Below are 16,053 nucleotides of genomic sequence, written 5' to 3'. Positions count from 1 at the left end.
GGCTGTTGTGGTGCCATTTAAGAAGGAGTAATGGTCACTGGCTCCAAAGTGCTCCCTTACTGTCACTGTAGTCACCTGCCCTGCCTTACTTCCCAAAAGTAAGGAAAAGCCAGGGAACTACAGATCAGTGAGCCTGATGTCAGTGGTAGGCAAGTTGGTGTACAGAATCCTAAGGGATAGGATTTACATGTCTTTGGAAAGGTAAGGACTGATTGGGGAAGAGTCAAAATGGCTTTGTGCATGAGAAAACAGTCTCACTAGCTTGATTGAGTTTTTTTGAAGTAACAATGAGGGCAGAGTGGTGGAGATGATCTATATGGACTTCAATAAGATGTTTGACTAGGTTCCTCAAGGTAAACTGGTTAGCAAGAATAGATCACATGGAATACAAGGAAAACCAGCAATTTGGATACAGAACTGGCTCAAAGATAAAGACAGAAGGTGGTGGTGGAGGGTTGCTTTTCAGACAGGAGGGCTGCAACCAGTCGTGTGCCACAAGGATCAATGCTGGGTCGACTGCTTTTCATCACTTACATAAATAATTTGAACATGAACGTAGGAGGTGTGGTTAGTAAGTTTTCAGATGGTACAAAAATTGTAGTGGACAGGGAAGGTAGTTACCTCACAGAGTACAACAGGACTTTGATCAGATGGGCTAAGAAATGTGAGGTGCTGCACTTTGGAAGGGCAACTCAGGGCAGGACTTATACACTTAATGGTAAGGTCCTCAGGAGTGCTGCTGAACAAAAAGACCTTGGGGTACAGGTTCATTGTTTGTTGAAAGTGGAGTCACAGATAGGGTAGTAATGAAGGCGTTTGGTATGCTTACCTTTATTGGTCAGTGCATTGAGTATGGGAGTTGGGAGGTCATTTTGTGGCTGTACAGAACTTGCTTACAACACTTTTGGAGTACTATGCATAATTCTGGTCTCCCAGCTATAGGAAGGACACTGTGAAACTAGAAAGGGTTCAGAAAAGATTTACGAGGATGTTGCCAAATGGGAGGGTTTGAGCTACAGGGAGAGACTGAATAGGCTTGGGATATTTTCCCTGGAGCATTGGAGGCTGAAGCAGTGACCTTATAGAGGTTTATAAAAGCATGAGGTCCATGGACAGGGTAAACAGGCAAGGCGTTTTCCCCAGGGCAGGGGAGTCCAAAACTAGAGGGCATAAGTTTAAGGTGAGGGGGGGAAAGACAAAAGGGATCCAAGGGACAACTTTTTCACACAGAGGGTGGTGCGTGTATGGAATGAGCCGGCAGAGGAAGTGGCGGAGACTGGAACAATTACAACATTTAAAAGCCATCTGGACGAGTATATGAACAGGAAGGGTTTAGAGGGATATAGGCCAAATGCTGGCAAAAGGGACTAGATTTATATAGGATATCTGGCTGGAATGGACAAGTTAGACTGAAAGGCCTGTTTCCATGCCATATATCTCTGTGACTCTAAGTGATAACAGGAGCTTCACCTGAGTAAGTCGAGTGCTCACCTTAGAATGCTTTTCAAAGTGAGGTAAAGATCTGTTCTCAAAACCATCAGGAACACGGGATCCACTAATAGCCTGCTGTCCTACACAGGCAATCATCTGGGAGATATTGATGAAGGATCCTGTTAAGAGTGTTCATTGTCATAATCCAGTGGTAAAGTAAAGGTCAAATTGCAGATTTTAATTCTACAGACTAGAAATAGTAGTTTAAACAACATATTACAAATCTACATATCTGCTTCTATTCTGTGCCTTTCTGATTATAACTGCATTGCTACCAGGCAAACCAGTCGGAGGAGAGCCACTTCCTTCCAAAAAGGAACCATGCACAAAAGATGGCAGCAACCTGCAATCAACTTGAAACTTTAATTATGCCGTTTTAGTGGCAGAGGCAATGGAGCTGGCCTCTGCTTACCTTTAATGAATTATAACAGATTACATTTATAACATTTATGATGCAAAGTTATCTAAGACGATCCTTTCTTTTCACTGATAACCTTTCAGCTGGAGCCACAGGATAACTTTGGTTAGCTAGCAGAAACTGTGTTGAATTCTCACTCTTACTCACTAATCAATGACCCTTAGGGGATCCTTACGGCTCACAGACACTCAGTGTCTGTGGGCACTGTTGGAATGCTTGAATCGATATTTCAAAGGAGGCAAAGGCACATAAATCTACAGTTTACTTAAATTTAAAGGCAGAAATACTGCATTGAATCTAGTACTAGTCATTACACTGCTAAAGAAATGTGTTTGGAATTAACATTTTAACATTATAACATTAAAAACAATGTAATTGAAAGCAGATATCAATATTCTTTAAGACTTCACTGTTTATTTTGGCAGTATTCTCAAAAATCAAATAATTTGATTGCATTTATACATGTGAAACCACAACATTTCCTTTTGCTATTTTTTTCCTGTTTCAACATAGTGGCTTCACCAAGAGAGATGTTTCAGACTGCTTAGTGAGCATAAACACAGGCTGCAGAAAAGAAACACATTCATATGCAATTACTTAAGACAGAGAATTTTTACTGTGAATTCCGATTAATAAAAGATAACGTGACATTTCTCAATTATTAAATAGGCTGAAGTACAGAAGTTTTCCTTCTCGATACCCACTCAGTGTCCTTTTTTTTAAATATACGGTCGATACAAAATGCCTGTCCGCCTAGACGTTAATGATAGCATTTGTAATTTAACAATGACAAAATTGCCCAGTTACCTTTTGAACCACAGAGGGCCATAGTAAGAGGGCTGTTACTCTTGTCCAGCTCCCTAAGACAAGCACTGCCAGCATGGTCTCTAATCACAGACAGCTCCTTAAGGATCAAGGCCTGTAAGCAGTAAAAATGTTATGACAAATCTATTCACCAGAAATACATGTGGATATATTTTGCTTTTTCCACAATTTAAGTCACAGAAGTGAGAATAATAGTGTAAAGTTATTATAAAACCGAAATTCAGAGTGGAATGACTTGGATATTTTTAAAAAATAATTTTACATAAATTTGGGGATAAGTGGCATATGTCTTTTACATCAACTGTTTTCAGCCGTAGCATAAGGGAAATTCAATGACCTGTACTAAGACAAATGTAGTCAGATTTCCATGGATAAGCACCATATATTTATGAGATAACCAATTTTTTAAAAAAAACTTTTAATCTCTTGCTCTTGCAAACATGATAAAAGTTTGCAGTTTAAATTGTTGCTAAGTAACAAATCAACTATTATATAATAATCAGTGCTCTGATTATTTGTATGTTATAACTGGCAACATATTGGATCATTGAGAATATTTTTATCATTAAATGGCTTGTTTACACATCAAAAAAATTAGCCACCCTACATTATAATGATCCCTTTAAAGAATAAGGAATGCATAATGTTTAATGTGGTTTCACTTACAAAAGCACACAAATATGAAGGATTCTGATCATGCTCCACACCATTCACATTACAGAAGCAGCAATTTTTAAAACTTCATTTATAACTAGTTACCAAGTTAATGGCAAATTAGTTTCACACAGGTTTTTGGAAGGTTTAATCACAGGCTTACCTAAGTGTGGGTCTTTTCATTATATTCGTAATTGACTTTTTTTTAAACTAGTGAATTTTAAAGCAAAAATCTATGTTTTATAACAAATTTTTACAAACAATAACTAGCTAATTTAAGTGAGGCGTTTAATTACAGGCTAACAGATTTCTTCATAACCCCGCTAGTTATTCTACCCCCAATACAGATAAAAATACTTTCGCATTTAACTGAATGGAGTACTCATTATACCAGAGGAGAACCAAATACATTTGTAAATTAAAGAAAAGATGAAGAAATTATTTATGAAATTGACTAACAAATGAAATTTCAAATGTACACCTCTTTTTCCAACACCAGAAGGACAAGCCAGCTTACTTCTAATGTTTCTTCTGCTGTGCATCCAGGTTGTTGTTGAAGTTTGCCTGTGTTCAGTGCTTCAATGAATTCATCACACTTCTTGTAGCCAGCATCCAGTAATTCCTGTTTGGCTTTTAACAGCCCCTTACCTGGTGTTACATCACCAATACCAATAGAAAATCCTCGATTGGCTAGATTTTGAAAAAAAAACATGGAAAATTAAAACGTTTAAAAGAAAAAGTCTGCTTGACATGTTCCATTGCACAATATGTCCATTAAATTGTGAAGTATCAAAACAAAAGATGTCCTTAAGGTAGATTTAATGTTCATTCAGATAACAATATTTTACAACAAAATTAATACTTACACAGATAAACAGGAGCCAGTCGAGCAAGACGAGACATAGCGTCTGCGGCTGCCATCTGTCCCCAGTCTCTCAGCAGGATGTAGAAGATGTTGTTCTTGGAACCTGATCCCAGAGTTCCTTTATCCAGACTCCCAGACATCAGCTCACTGTTCTGGATTACAACGACTGCAAGATGACAAAAAAATGTAATAACACTTCAGGATAAAAGATTCAGAATACATTTTGAAGCCAAAGAGATAACTGTGTATAAAAATGTGCAAGAAACATTATTACTGTGCTTGCAACACACAGATCTGTGGTGAAATAGTTTCTGTATCAAAGTCCTCACACAGAGAAACCAGAGTGGAAATAACAAACTGCATTTTGACAAGTATATCACTAAAGTTTCAACTAATTTTCTAGGGCCACAGGCCGCTTCTAAACATTCAAGACATATTATGATCTTACACCATTTTAACATTCTCCTATGCCTATAATATTTTTGACATTAAATAACAAATATGTACACAACAACTGGATAATTGCCATGCAAGGGGGCCATGATCTGTTTTAAAATTGGCATGTTACTACTAAAGAAATAGCCATCATTTCTGTTAATAATTATGCAGTGACCAAAATCTCTTATTGAATTTTCTTACAGGATTTACTTCATACCAAATTTTAAATTGATTGTTTAATAGCTTCAAATGTATCCCTGAAAGCAGACAAAAGACAGAGAAATTCCAAACAGACAGAATATAAATAAACCATCGTTAGACTCATTTAAAACATCTCTCAGGATCTGAAAATAGGCTTCAAAAGATCATTTTCTAGCCAACTGTGTTTTTTTAAACAGTATATATTGTATTGCTGGTTGGTGGAAATTTAAAAGTGCAGGCTATATCAAATAATGTAAAGAAATGCCCCAAGTTGTTTCAGACAATAACACAGAAGCAGTGGTGGACGTCAAATGAAGATTCACCTGTGCGCCTAATAAAAGGAACAGACGAACTGTGGTTATTAGATAGTGAGCTGCATGTCGTAATATGCATTTCTGCAAATACATGCTTATCGAGTCATTGAGTCATACAGTCAGAGATGTATGGCACAGAAACAGACCCTTCAGTTCAACTTGACTAGACATCCTAAATTAATCTAATCCTATTTGCCAGCATTTGGCCCATATCCCCCTTAACCCTTCCTATTCACGTACTTATTCAGATGTCTTTTAAACGTTGCAACTGTACCAGCCTCCACCACTTCTTCTGGCAGCTCGTTCCATACACGCACCGCCCTCTGCATGAAAAAGTTGCCTCTCACCTTAAATCTATGCCTGCTAGTTTTGGACTCCCCTACCCTCGAGAAAACAGCTTGGCTGTTCACCCATCCATACCCCTCGTGTTTTTATAAATTTGTATACAATGTCCCCTCAGCCTCCGATGCTCCAGGGAAAATAGTCCCAGCCCGTTCAGCCTCTTTCTACAGCTCAAATCTTGCAACCCTGGCAACATCCTCAGATTTTTTCCGAACTCTCTTAAGTTTCGCAACAAAGAGTGTAAAGATTGGGTTATATTCTACTCTTCATTCCGCTTTCTAGAAAGCAACATTACGTTTTGAAGATTTTTTTTCTTTGTTTGAATAAAATTTTACATGACTTACAGGAGTCATTATAACAGAGGTCTTCGCCTTTTCCGCAGTACTGTTTTCCCTTGGTACGCAGGTTTGCCTTAATAGGACAGTCCTTGTTTGGTTTAAGAATGAGGCTAAAAATTTGCTTCCCTGTCCACAATGTCACAGGCTGTAAAAGGATATATCATAATATTATCTTGCACTTTAGCACAGAACATGCTTAGTTCTCATCCACATAGAATGGATTTACAAAGTGTACAATTCCAAATTTTCTACAACAGATTCAAGGACAGCAGCAGTTAAATATTAATTATGTACTTTATATCGTAAACATGGAATATAAATTTCATTGAATTGTATACACCTCTTAAAAGTCAGGCATTTGTTTGCCATGTGGAAAGCAACAAGGAATTTTAAGCTCCATAAGCTCGTGGGTAATTCAAAGCAAACTCTAGGCTTGAATGTATTCCTTTGTTTGCAGAGAAATGGCCTGTCTGTGCATATGCGCATGTGTGTGCGCACATGTCTGTGTGTGTGCTTGTGCATGTCTGTGCGTGCGTGTGCATATGTATGAATACATCTTGCTTCTAGTTAATTTTGACCTTTGTAAACACTGGTCATATCTTGGAATCTCCACATTGTTAATGCACTCAAAAATAAACATAGACCTTGGGCCAGGTAAAGCTACAGTTGCCATAGTCTTATTGGACCATAAGGGTGCTGACTCATTAGAGTGAGAGAGAAACAACTGGTGATGGTTTAGGAGAAGTTGGGAAGGAGAATCCTTCAAGGTAACCTCAGCCAGTAGAGGAGTTGTATCCATATTGTCGGTATCACTCTGCATCGCAAACCAGCCAACTGAGCTAACTGAGCCACATGTGCACCCTTTAAGAAACTTAAATTAAACTTGTCCCTGTTTCCAGCAGTGTTGAAGATTTAACTACTTTTATTAATAGAGGGATCGAGTTCCGGAACCAAGAGGTTATGGTGAAGCTGTACAAAACTCTGGTGCGGCCCCACTTGGTGTATTGTGTACAGTTCTGGTCACTGCACTATAAGAAGGATGTGGAAGCTTTGGAAAGGGTGCAGAGGAGACTTACTAGGACGTTGCCTGGTATGGAGGGAAGGTCTTACGAGGAAAGGCTGAGGGACTTGAGGCTGTTTTCATTAGTGAGAAGAAGGTTGAGAGGTGACTTAATTGAAACATATGAAATAATCAGAGGGTTAGATAGGGTGGATAGGGAGAGCCTTTTTTCTAGGATGGTGACGGCGAGCACGAGGGGGCATAGCTTTAAATTGAGGGGTGAAAGATATAGGACAGATGTCAGAGGTGGTTTCCTTACTCAGAGTAGTAAGGGAATGGAAGGCTTTGCCTGCAATGGTAGTAGATTCGCCAACTTTAGGTACATTTAAGTCGTCGTTGGACAAGCACATGGACGTAGATGGAATAGTGTAGGTTAGATGGGCTTGAGATCGGTATGACAGGTTGGCACAACATCGAAGGCTGAAGGGCCTGTACTGTGCTGTAATGTTCTATGTTCTAATTGCTATGTTACCTGCAAATTTACATATAGTTCAAAATAGACAGTTATCAGTGATGAGGTCGTTCAAGTTGCCTGCTATGAAATGTCCAGTGGTTTTGTTATCAACCAAATAATGTTTACAGATTGAGTTCGAAATTGACTAACCCCAAAACATATATTTACCAGTGAGGGAGACAGGGAATTCCACTTGAAAACAGGCTTATGACACCCAATTCACCATTACCAACTGGTGCAGGTGACCACCATCCAGCTCCCAATGGATATTATAATTTCTATTTGAGCTTCAAAGCCTCTTGGTTTTCTGGTCACCATAACGCTAGTTTGGAGCAGATAAAGAAACTGAAGGAGCACTACATATTTTAAAAACTATTTCTTCTTTTCCTCAAGGCCCCGTAAAAACAATTGGCTTTCCCTGTCCTCTGTCCAATATACTTTCTCCAGGCTTGCTGAATGTGGAGCTAGGGACTGCCTGATTTTATTTGGAGGCTGGTAGCTGTTTCTTATGTATTCTGGGTAAAAGTGGAATGGCAGCTTGTTACTCAGATCCAATGCCTGGAACTGTCAAGTCACATACTTTAATACACACACCATATAATGCAGCAGATCTGGGATAAAAGCTCACTATCAAGCTAAATCTTAATTCAATCTAAATTTTAATTCAATCACACCTCCTAAATCTCAATCTGGTAAAGCCTTGATTACAAACATGTTAACAATACGTGACAATATGGTGCAGCAATAACCAAAGTGGGAAGTATGCATAAATCTCAGTCATTTGAAATCTGCATGCTAATAAAGGTTTTACATAAGCCTGTAATGAAGTTTAAAAAAATGATTCAGTAGGAGATACATAAACTACTTGGTGAAAATAAGTTCAAGTTAAATTGTGTAAGTCATGTTGGTTGCACATCCTGCATAATCTCCATTTGTAGAAAATTACCATATAATATTATAAACATATGCTGCATAAAAACTACCTCTTATTTACAATCTTGTGAAACAAACTGCTCAAATTCTCAGCATACTCGGTTTTAACTGTTTCCTTCAGTTTTTCAAAGTAGTTGGATGTATTACCTTTAAGATAGCAGGAGGTGGAAGGCTAATTTTGATTCGCTCATCTTTGCCTGAAAGAATAGCAGCAGTGATCTGACATGTCTTGGCTCTGTCAAAGAAAGTGTCTTTCCTGGTAAGCAGATAGGCACCTGGACAAACAATAATGAAATATCTTTTCAAAACAGAATATTTTCCAGCAGCCATGGATAAAACCAGGTGTATGTGTGGGAAATCAGCACATAATTTTGCCACGTAATACTGTGTATAGACATGAAAAGTTACTTCAGAAGCTCCTTCTGTCTACACATAGTTCCAAACACCAAATTACTGAGCTCCATTCTATCAACTATGGGACAAGACAAGCATCTCCTATAAAGGAAAAGTTGTGATGGGAGGGGAAATATCCCTAAATCTTGGGTGTACTCAATGTGCCAGCTGGTTGCCTGTTTGAGGATAGCTCTGGTTACAGACTAGAAGAAAGCAGACCTTTACAAAATAAAAACAAGAAACATTGCTTTCAGGGTGCTTACGTTTTGGATCCAGATAAAATCCTGAACTGTATAGACTGATATTTGTCACTTGTATACTGTTCATAAATGAACAGGAAACAATAGTGAAGTTCAATGCCTCAGAAATGTAATCTTACAATATTTACTTCATTGAAACAAAACATGGGTCATGCTTTTGATGTTGATACAAAATAAGCTGTTGCCAGCCAATAGTACAATCTCACTTGCACACACACTTTCTAAGCATAAAGCAAGTCTAATGTAATGATTTTTCTAACAAGCAAACACCTCAATGCAATTACAAATAAATGCTAACAAAATAAATACTAATGTGCATGTTAGCAGTATGTTAGCAATAGAAATTCAGAAGAAGAAAGATTACGTGGTATATGAGCAAGAGCTGTTCTGGCAGAAGTGTAATGACCTGAAACAACAAGGAGTTTTCCTCTCTCAGCATGTTAGCCTGACTTGCCGAGTATACAGCATTTTCTGTTTTTAATTAAGTTATAATGTTTACTAAAACCTCAGTAAATGGTTGGTTACACGTACATTTGATCTAAACTTAGAAGAAATAAAGTGTGCTGAGAATCTAAATTACAGTTAATTCACAGGGGCTTTGTACTCAATAGTTTCATCATTCGTAACAGATCCTTTCCATGAAATCACAACGGGAGACCTGAGCAAACTCAAATCTAACTCACCTGTTAGAAAGTCCTGGATTGCAGCAATAAGAGGCTCCCCATTCCTAGGAGTTACCAAATTGGCTTTTGTCTAAAGAGAAAGGAAAATGAATTGTGTCACGGTAAACTAATTCACTTGCAATCATTTTTGTATATGTCCAATGCTCCAGAGAATGAGACATCTTTACTTGTTAGGCAAAGTTAAAGGAGAGAGCTTGGACAAACAATTTGTAGCTCAAACCGAGCAAAAAGGGCCTGAATATTAACCTTCTAGTTAAGATGGCCATGAAAACAAGGAATAAAAACAGAAGGTGCTAGTTAAACTCTGCAGGTCAGCAGTATCTATGGATGTTAACTTTCTGAAGAGTTATATTTAACTCAAAACATCACTCGTTACTTTCTCCATAGTTGCTGCTAGACCTTTTCAGTTTCTCTAGCAATTTTGTTTCCAGTTCAGACTTCCAGAATCCACAGTATTTTATTTTCATTTTAGAATAAAAATGAGGAAGCTGCCTTACAAGATTAGGATATTTGAAATAACAGTTTATCATTCCTCTGTTGTGTTCCAGCTTCACCCAAGTAGGTTTCTTGATATTTGCCAACTAAAATACTAAAGTCGATAAAATTGGTGTTTTAAACAACATTTTTCACACTTCTACAGAAAAAGTTGATTTATCGTATTCATTCTGTGGGGTGCTATGCTGTGCATAAAATTAGCCACGTTTATTTACAAAACAGCAGTGATCTCACTTCAAAAATGAATAGGCAGTTGTGAGCAGACTGGGATCTCTTGAGGTCATTGCAACATGGTGCACACGTACTTTCTTTAAGTTGCCTTGTCAATATTGGTAGCCCCAGATTTGGTAACCTTAAAATACCTTGTTAAACTACTACCAATAGTATCCTGTTAACAGGAGAAAGTGCTACATTACAAATATGAAGATTAGGTTAAATGGTTATTACATAGAAAGCGTGTTACAAATCCAGCTATCTAAACCCTGGGATTATCCCAAAACTAGGCATTTTCCACTGCGTGTGCTCCCAGACCACAGTAAGTTTAAGCATAAAGTGGCTATTCTTGGGCTAATGTCAGAAGATGGAATTAAAGAAATCCGAGCACAGACAGGGCTGGAATGTATTTCAGCACTTGAAATGGGTCCCTCCAGCCCTCCCTATTTTCTGAATACCAAACTACCTGTTGCACTGGCAGGAATGTTCCAATTAGAACAAACCTGACTACTTTCAGGTGGGATAATTAGAAATCAGCCATTGTACAAAAAGCGGAGGAATGGAATTGAGAGAGATATAGCAGGTTGAATCGGAAACTGGCTTGCTGAAAGAAGACGGAGGGTGGTAGTTGATGGGAAATGTTCATCCTGGAGACCAGTTACTAGTGGTGTACCGCAAGGGTCAGTGTTGGGTCCACTGCTGTTTGTCATTTTTATAAATGACCTGGATGAGGGCGTAGAAGGACGGGTTAGGAAATTTGCAGACGACACTAAGGTCGGTGGAGTTGTGGATAGTGACGAAGGATGCTGTAGGTTGCAGAGAGACATAGATAAGCTGCACAGCTGGGCTGAGAGGTGGCAAATGGAGTTTAATGCAGACAAGTGTGAGGTGATGCACTTTGGTAGGAGTAACCAGAAGGCAAAGTACAGGGCTAATGGTAAGATTCTTAGTAGTGTAGATGAGCAGAGATATCTCGGTGTCCATGTACAAAGATCCTTGCAAGTTGCCACCCAGGTTGACAGGGCTGTTAAGAAGGCATACAGTGTTTTAGCTTTTATTAATAGAGGGATCGAGTTCCAGAACCAAGAGGTTATGGTGAAGCTGTACAAAACTCTGGTGCGGCCCCACTTGGTGTATTGTGTACAATTCTGGTCACTGCATTATAAGAAGGATGTGGAAGCTTTGGAAAGGGTGCAGAGGAGACTTACTAGGACGTTGCCTGGTATGGAGGGAAGGTCTTACGAGGAAAGGCTGAGGGACTTGAGGCTGTTTTCATTACAGAGAAGAAAGTTGAGAGGTGACTTAATTGAAACATATGAAATAATCAGAGGGTTAGATAGGGTGGATAGGGAGAGTCTTTTTCCTAGGATGGTGACGGCGAGCACGAGGGGGCATAGCTTTAAATTGAGGGGTGAAAGATATAGGACAGATGTCAGAGGTAGTTTCTTTACTCAGAGTAGTAAGGGAATGGAACGCTTTGCCTGCAATGGTACTAGATTCGCCAACTGTGGGTACATTTAAGTCGTCATTGGATAAGCATATGGACGTACATGGAATAGTGTAGGTTAGCTGGGCTCGAGATCGGTATGACAGGTCGGCACAACATCGAGGGCCAAAGGGCCTGTACTGTGCTGTAATGTTCTACCCCTTTCTGTGAAAGCTGTGTGAAGGAACAAAATAGGTTGGTATCAAATGTACACAGTGGTCCTGGGTGGTCAGATCTGGGACACTGTACCTCAGTTTTTGGTTTATTCTTCAGTGCAACTTCAGAATTAATTGACTAATCCCAGCCCTCAAGGCACAGCTCCTGGATAAATTAACATTATAGGTGTATTAAACTAAGCCTCTTCATTATTTGAATGGAATATGTCATCTGATCGATTTAAGTTGCATAATAAGTCTGTTTTACTGATTCTGATCTCATCAAACCTTTGACCATGCTGAAGAATAGGCATTTAGTGATTAACTCGCATCAGTTAATAAAACAAAAGGTGTCATTTCAATTCAGCCCCACTATGTTAAAGAGTGCATCAACGGAATCAAATGGCACTTACCCCCATTAGAACCAGTGCTTCAGCCTTGGCCTCCTCGGTTTGAGGAAGATGAAGATTCATTTCATCACCATCAAAATCTGCATTATAAGGTGTGCAGACACATTCATTGAACCGGAATGTTCTGTGTGGTTTCACCTTGGCCTGAAATTTATATCAATACATAAAACTACTATTTCCTTTTCCCCACCCTTGACAGACTTTACATTTTGTAAAAAAATACTGATCTTGGTTATAACTTGACAAATACTGGGTCAACTATCAGCAAAATATTAGAAGATAATATAATTTGGGTGAGGGTGAGTTGAGGAATTGGAAGGTTTGAAAGAGTAAAAATAGAAATAATTACAAAAATTCTGCTTATGCAATTTGTACTGTATTTAAACTAAATATATTCCTAATTTTTTTTTTATCTTCCACACTGCACACACATGTAAAAACCACCAAGAGCACAAAATATTAGCAACACAGTCAAAACCTTTTTGCACTACTGGGATATAGCAGCCGATATACAAAATCTATTCAAGCTATTTTGATGTACTTCAAAAATAATGAAGTAACTGAAAAGATCAGTATGAAACAATTGGTTTATACCACCCAAGGTATTAAAGAACACTTACAATATGGGCCATGATGCTCAGTTTGTGCAGGGATGGTTGTCTGTTGAACAGCACTACATCTCCATCAATTAGATGTCGCTCCACAATGTCACCGTACTTCAGTTCCTGTGCCATTTTCTCCCTATTTCCATATCTTAGAAATCTTTATTTAAAGAGGAAAAACAATTAGGCAAATCATGAACATAATTTCTGTTTTTCTGTATATTTACATTCATCCCTAGAAGAGTAATTTATATTTTAGCACAACCAAAAAGTTTGGTACAAATATTGGGTAGCTGCTAGAATATTAGAAATCTAAAGACGTACTTGAATGTACAATAATATCCTATAACCCATTCAAATCACATAATGGAGTATTTTACAGATTATTTCTCCTTTCCAAACTTTCAGTTCAAAAGAAAGCCGGGAAAATATGAAAGAACATATCACAACCTGACAATCAGTCTGGGTTAGAATAGCGAGTGACAAAAATTTGCACTTTTTACGCTCGGCATTCATTTGTAAATAAAATAATGTGACAGTTCACAGAAATTGCCCTGCGCACAATGAGATGTCTGTTATGTTACAGTATGTTTTATGATATGCAGTTGACGTGGGTCTTTAAAAATTATTTCATGGGATGTGGGTCTTGCTAGTAAGGCCAGCACTTGTCCATTCTTAATTGTCCTCAAACTAAGTTGTTTGCTCAGCCACCTCACATGGCAGTCAAAAGTTAACATTTCTGTTGGTCTGGAGTCATTTGAAACTCAGACAAGGAAGCTAGACTTTTGCCCTACAGGTCATTAGTGAATCAGATGTATTGTTACAATAATCAAGGATAGTTTCATGGTTACTACTCCTGATAATAGCTTTCAATTCCAGATTTTCATATATTAAATTAAATTTAAACATAATCAACTGCCATGGTGGAATTTGAACCAAAGTCCCCAAGCCAATTACTATATCATTAACACTTTGCCACCGTCTCCCTATGACTTGAATCATCAATACTGAAAGCTGAACTCAACAACAGAGGCTCTAACGCTCTGCAAAAACTGCCTTTCATAACAAAAAACAACCAGCTGAAGGAATTGGGGGGAAAAAAAACAAATTACTAACTTCATCGTGATTTGTCTCCTTGCTGTACTGTGAGATATTGTAGAATGGTGCTGTGTTTACAATACCAGGTTTCCATTCATAAAACTGCATTTTTGGAGTACATTTTACTCTTACAAGATAAACTAAATTAAGCTTCCCTTCCTAGGCTGCCAACCCATTATTGTTTCTTTACACCTTTCAATTCTTATTGGCACCATGCTGCAAGCAGTGTTTAGGCCTGTTTCTGTATTGAAGGCTACCCCTGAATAAGCATTAGTTCTGCAATCTACTCAGAACAATGCTATCCCCACCATCATCCATAACTCACTCAAAACTATGGAAAGGTTATTACGATAATTAGCACATAGTAACCATCCCTTGGGATGTGAATAGGGTGTAGGACATCAGTTTTCTCCTCCAGCATGTCCCTGCAGTTTGCTGCTTTCTATCACTTTCCTTATGAAATTTCCTTACGCATTACCTCTTGCGAATAATATTGTACTACTTGTTTCTAACTTTTATTTAGGACTACTATCTTGTACTAATGTACAAACTTATACTTTTAAGTACATATTACATAGGGCTGCTACCCTCTAAGAAATTTACTATCAAAATGGGCGGCACGGTGGCTCAGTGGTTGGCACTGCAGCCTCACAGCGCCAGGGACCCGGGTTCAATTCCAGCCTCGGGTAACTGTCTGTGTGGAGTTTGCAAATTCTCCCCGTGTCGGCGTGGGTTTCCTCTGGGTGCTCCGGTTTCCTCCCACAGTCCAAAGATGTGTAGGCTAGGTGGATTGGCCATGCTAAATTGCCCATAGTGTTCAGGAGCGTGTGGGTTATAGCGGGGATGGGTCTGGGTGGGATGCTTCAAGGGGCCAAGTGGTCTTGTTGGGCCGAAGGGCCTGTTTCCACACTGTAGGGAATTTAATCTAATTTAAATCTGTGCTTATGTGAAAATGCATGAATGAATGCGGAAATATCAAAAACCAGCAATAATATATGAAATCTGACAACCCAACTGCGGGAGATCAGTTTAATATTCTCTATACTTGTATTTAGCACAAATATTTGTCACTTATTCAGATCATATTGGTCTAGTATTTTTACTAACGTTACTAACTTTAAAGACAAAAGGACGAACCCCTCCTAATTATGCAAGCTCAGACCGGGCAGACATTCCAATCCCATCAGGAGTGACAGCCAGCATTTAGCAAGTACTTAAAAATATCTCATGCTTCCCCACAACAGATGTTACACATACTTACGTACAATAGATATCACCATGGTGTCACACAGTTGCAAGTTTTTATATACATTAAAATTTATGTATAAAAGAGGCTACGGTAAAACAGTTCTTTGGATTCCATTGCCGCCTCAAACTGTGCCACTGCGGATGCTCAATGAGAGAGGCTATTTTTTGCCACAGAACAATCTCAATCATTATTGAACACAATCCCACAGTATCCTTGATAACTCAGTGTGGAGCTGGAGGAACACAGCAGGCCAGACAGCCTCAGAAATCTTTTCTGAAGAAGGGTCCCGAACTGAAACATCAGCTTTCCTGCTCCTCTAATGCTGTCTGGCCTGCAGTGTTCCTCCAGCTCCACACTGACATCTCTACTTCCAATATCAGCAACCCTACGGTATCATTGTTGAGAGAACATAAGCTGAAATGAAGACCAATTAATATTTAAAATTGGGAAGGGAAAGATATGAATATAAGCTGTAAAACTTAATAGAGAATGATTACCTCTTCAGATTTGTGTGTCGCTGTTGAATAAAATTAGCCCCTGGATGTACTTCAGGTCCATTACGTACAAGCTTCCGCATAAATTCCAGGTTGGCTTTTGTCACCTGTTGCAAAATATCTCAGTGAATACACTTTAACAGACACTTTACATACAGAGAAAAGAAAATCCTTAAATAAGA

The 16,053-nt window shown here is 38.6% G+C and overlaps 1 protein-coding gene across 3 annotated transcripts in view; it reads right to left on the bottom strand.

Annotated features, from left to right (window-relative positions):
* polr3a (polymerase (RNA) III (DNA directed) polypeptide A) overlaps positions 1–16,053 on the bottom strand; it is a 62,575-nt gene that overhangs the window by 25,479 nt on the left and 21,043 nt on the right. For all 3 annotated transcript variants that reach the window (XM_048563603.2, XM_048563602.2, XM_048563604.2), the window contains 10 exons: positions 15,875–15,978; positions 13,049–13,190; positions 12,432–12,572; positions 9,670–9,739; positions 8,481–8,608; positions 5,893–6,031; positions 4,255–4,419; positions 3,906–4,078; positions 2,717–2,828; positions 1,492–1,610 (listed from right to left, as the gene is read on the bottom strand). In XM_048563603.2, the coding sequence (XP_048419560.1) occupies positions 1,492–1,610; positions 2,717–2,828; positions 3,906–4,078; positions 4,255–4,419; positions 5,893–6,031; positions 8,481–8,608; positions 9,670–9,739; positions 12,432–12,572; positions 13,049–13,190; positions 15,875–15,978 (1,293 nt within the window). The remainder of the gene's footprint in view (positions 1–1,491; positions 1,611–2,716; positions 2,829–3,905; positions 4,079–4,254; positions 4,420–5,892; positions 6,032–8,480; positions 8,609–9,669; positions 9,740–12,431; positions 12,573–13,048; positions 13,191–15,874; positions 15,979–16,053) is intronic.

The sequence above is a fragment of the Stegostoma tigrinum genome, chromosome 37, assembly GCF_030684315.1.
Source record: "Stegostoma tigrinum isolate sSteTig4 chromosome 37, sSteTig4.hap1, whole genome shotgun sequence".
In the NCBI taxonomy this organism is placed as follows: domain Eukaryota; kingdom Metazoa; phylum Chordata; class Chondrichthyes; order Orectolobiformes; family Stegostomatidae; genus Stegostoma; species Stegostoma tigrinum.
The sequence above is the reverse complement of the archived record's forward strand: the minus strand, read 5'-3'. Positions and strand labels throughout refer to the sequence as shown.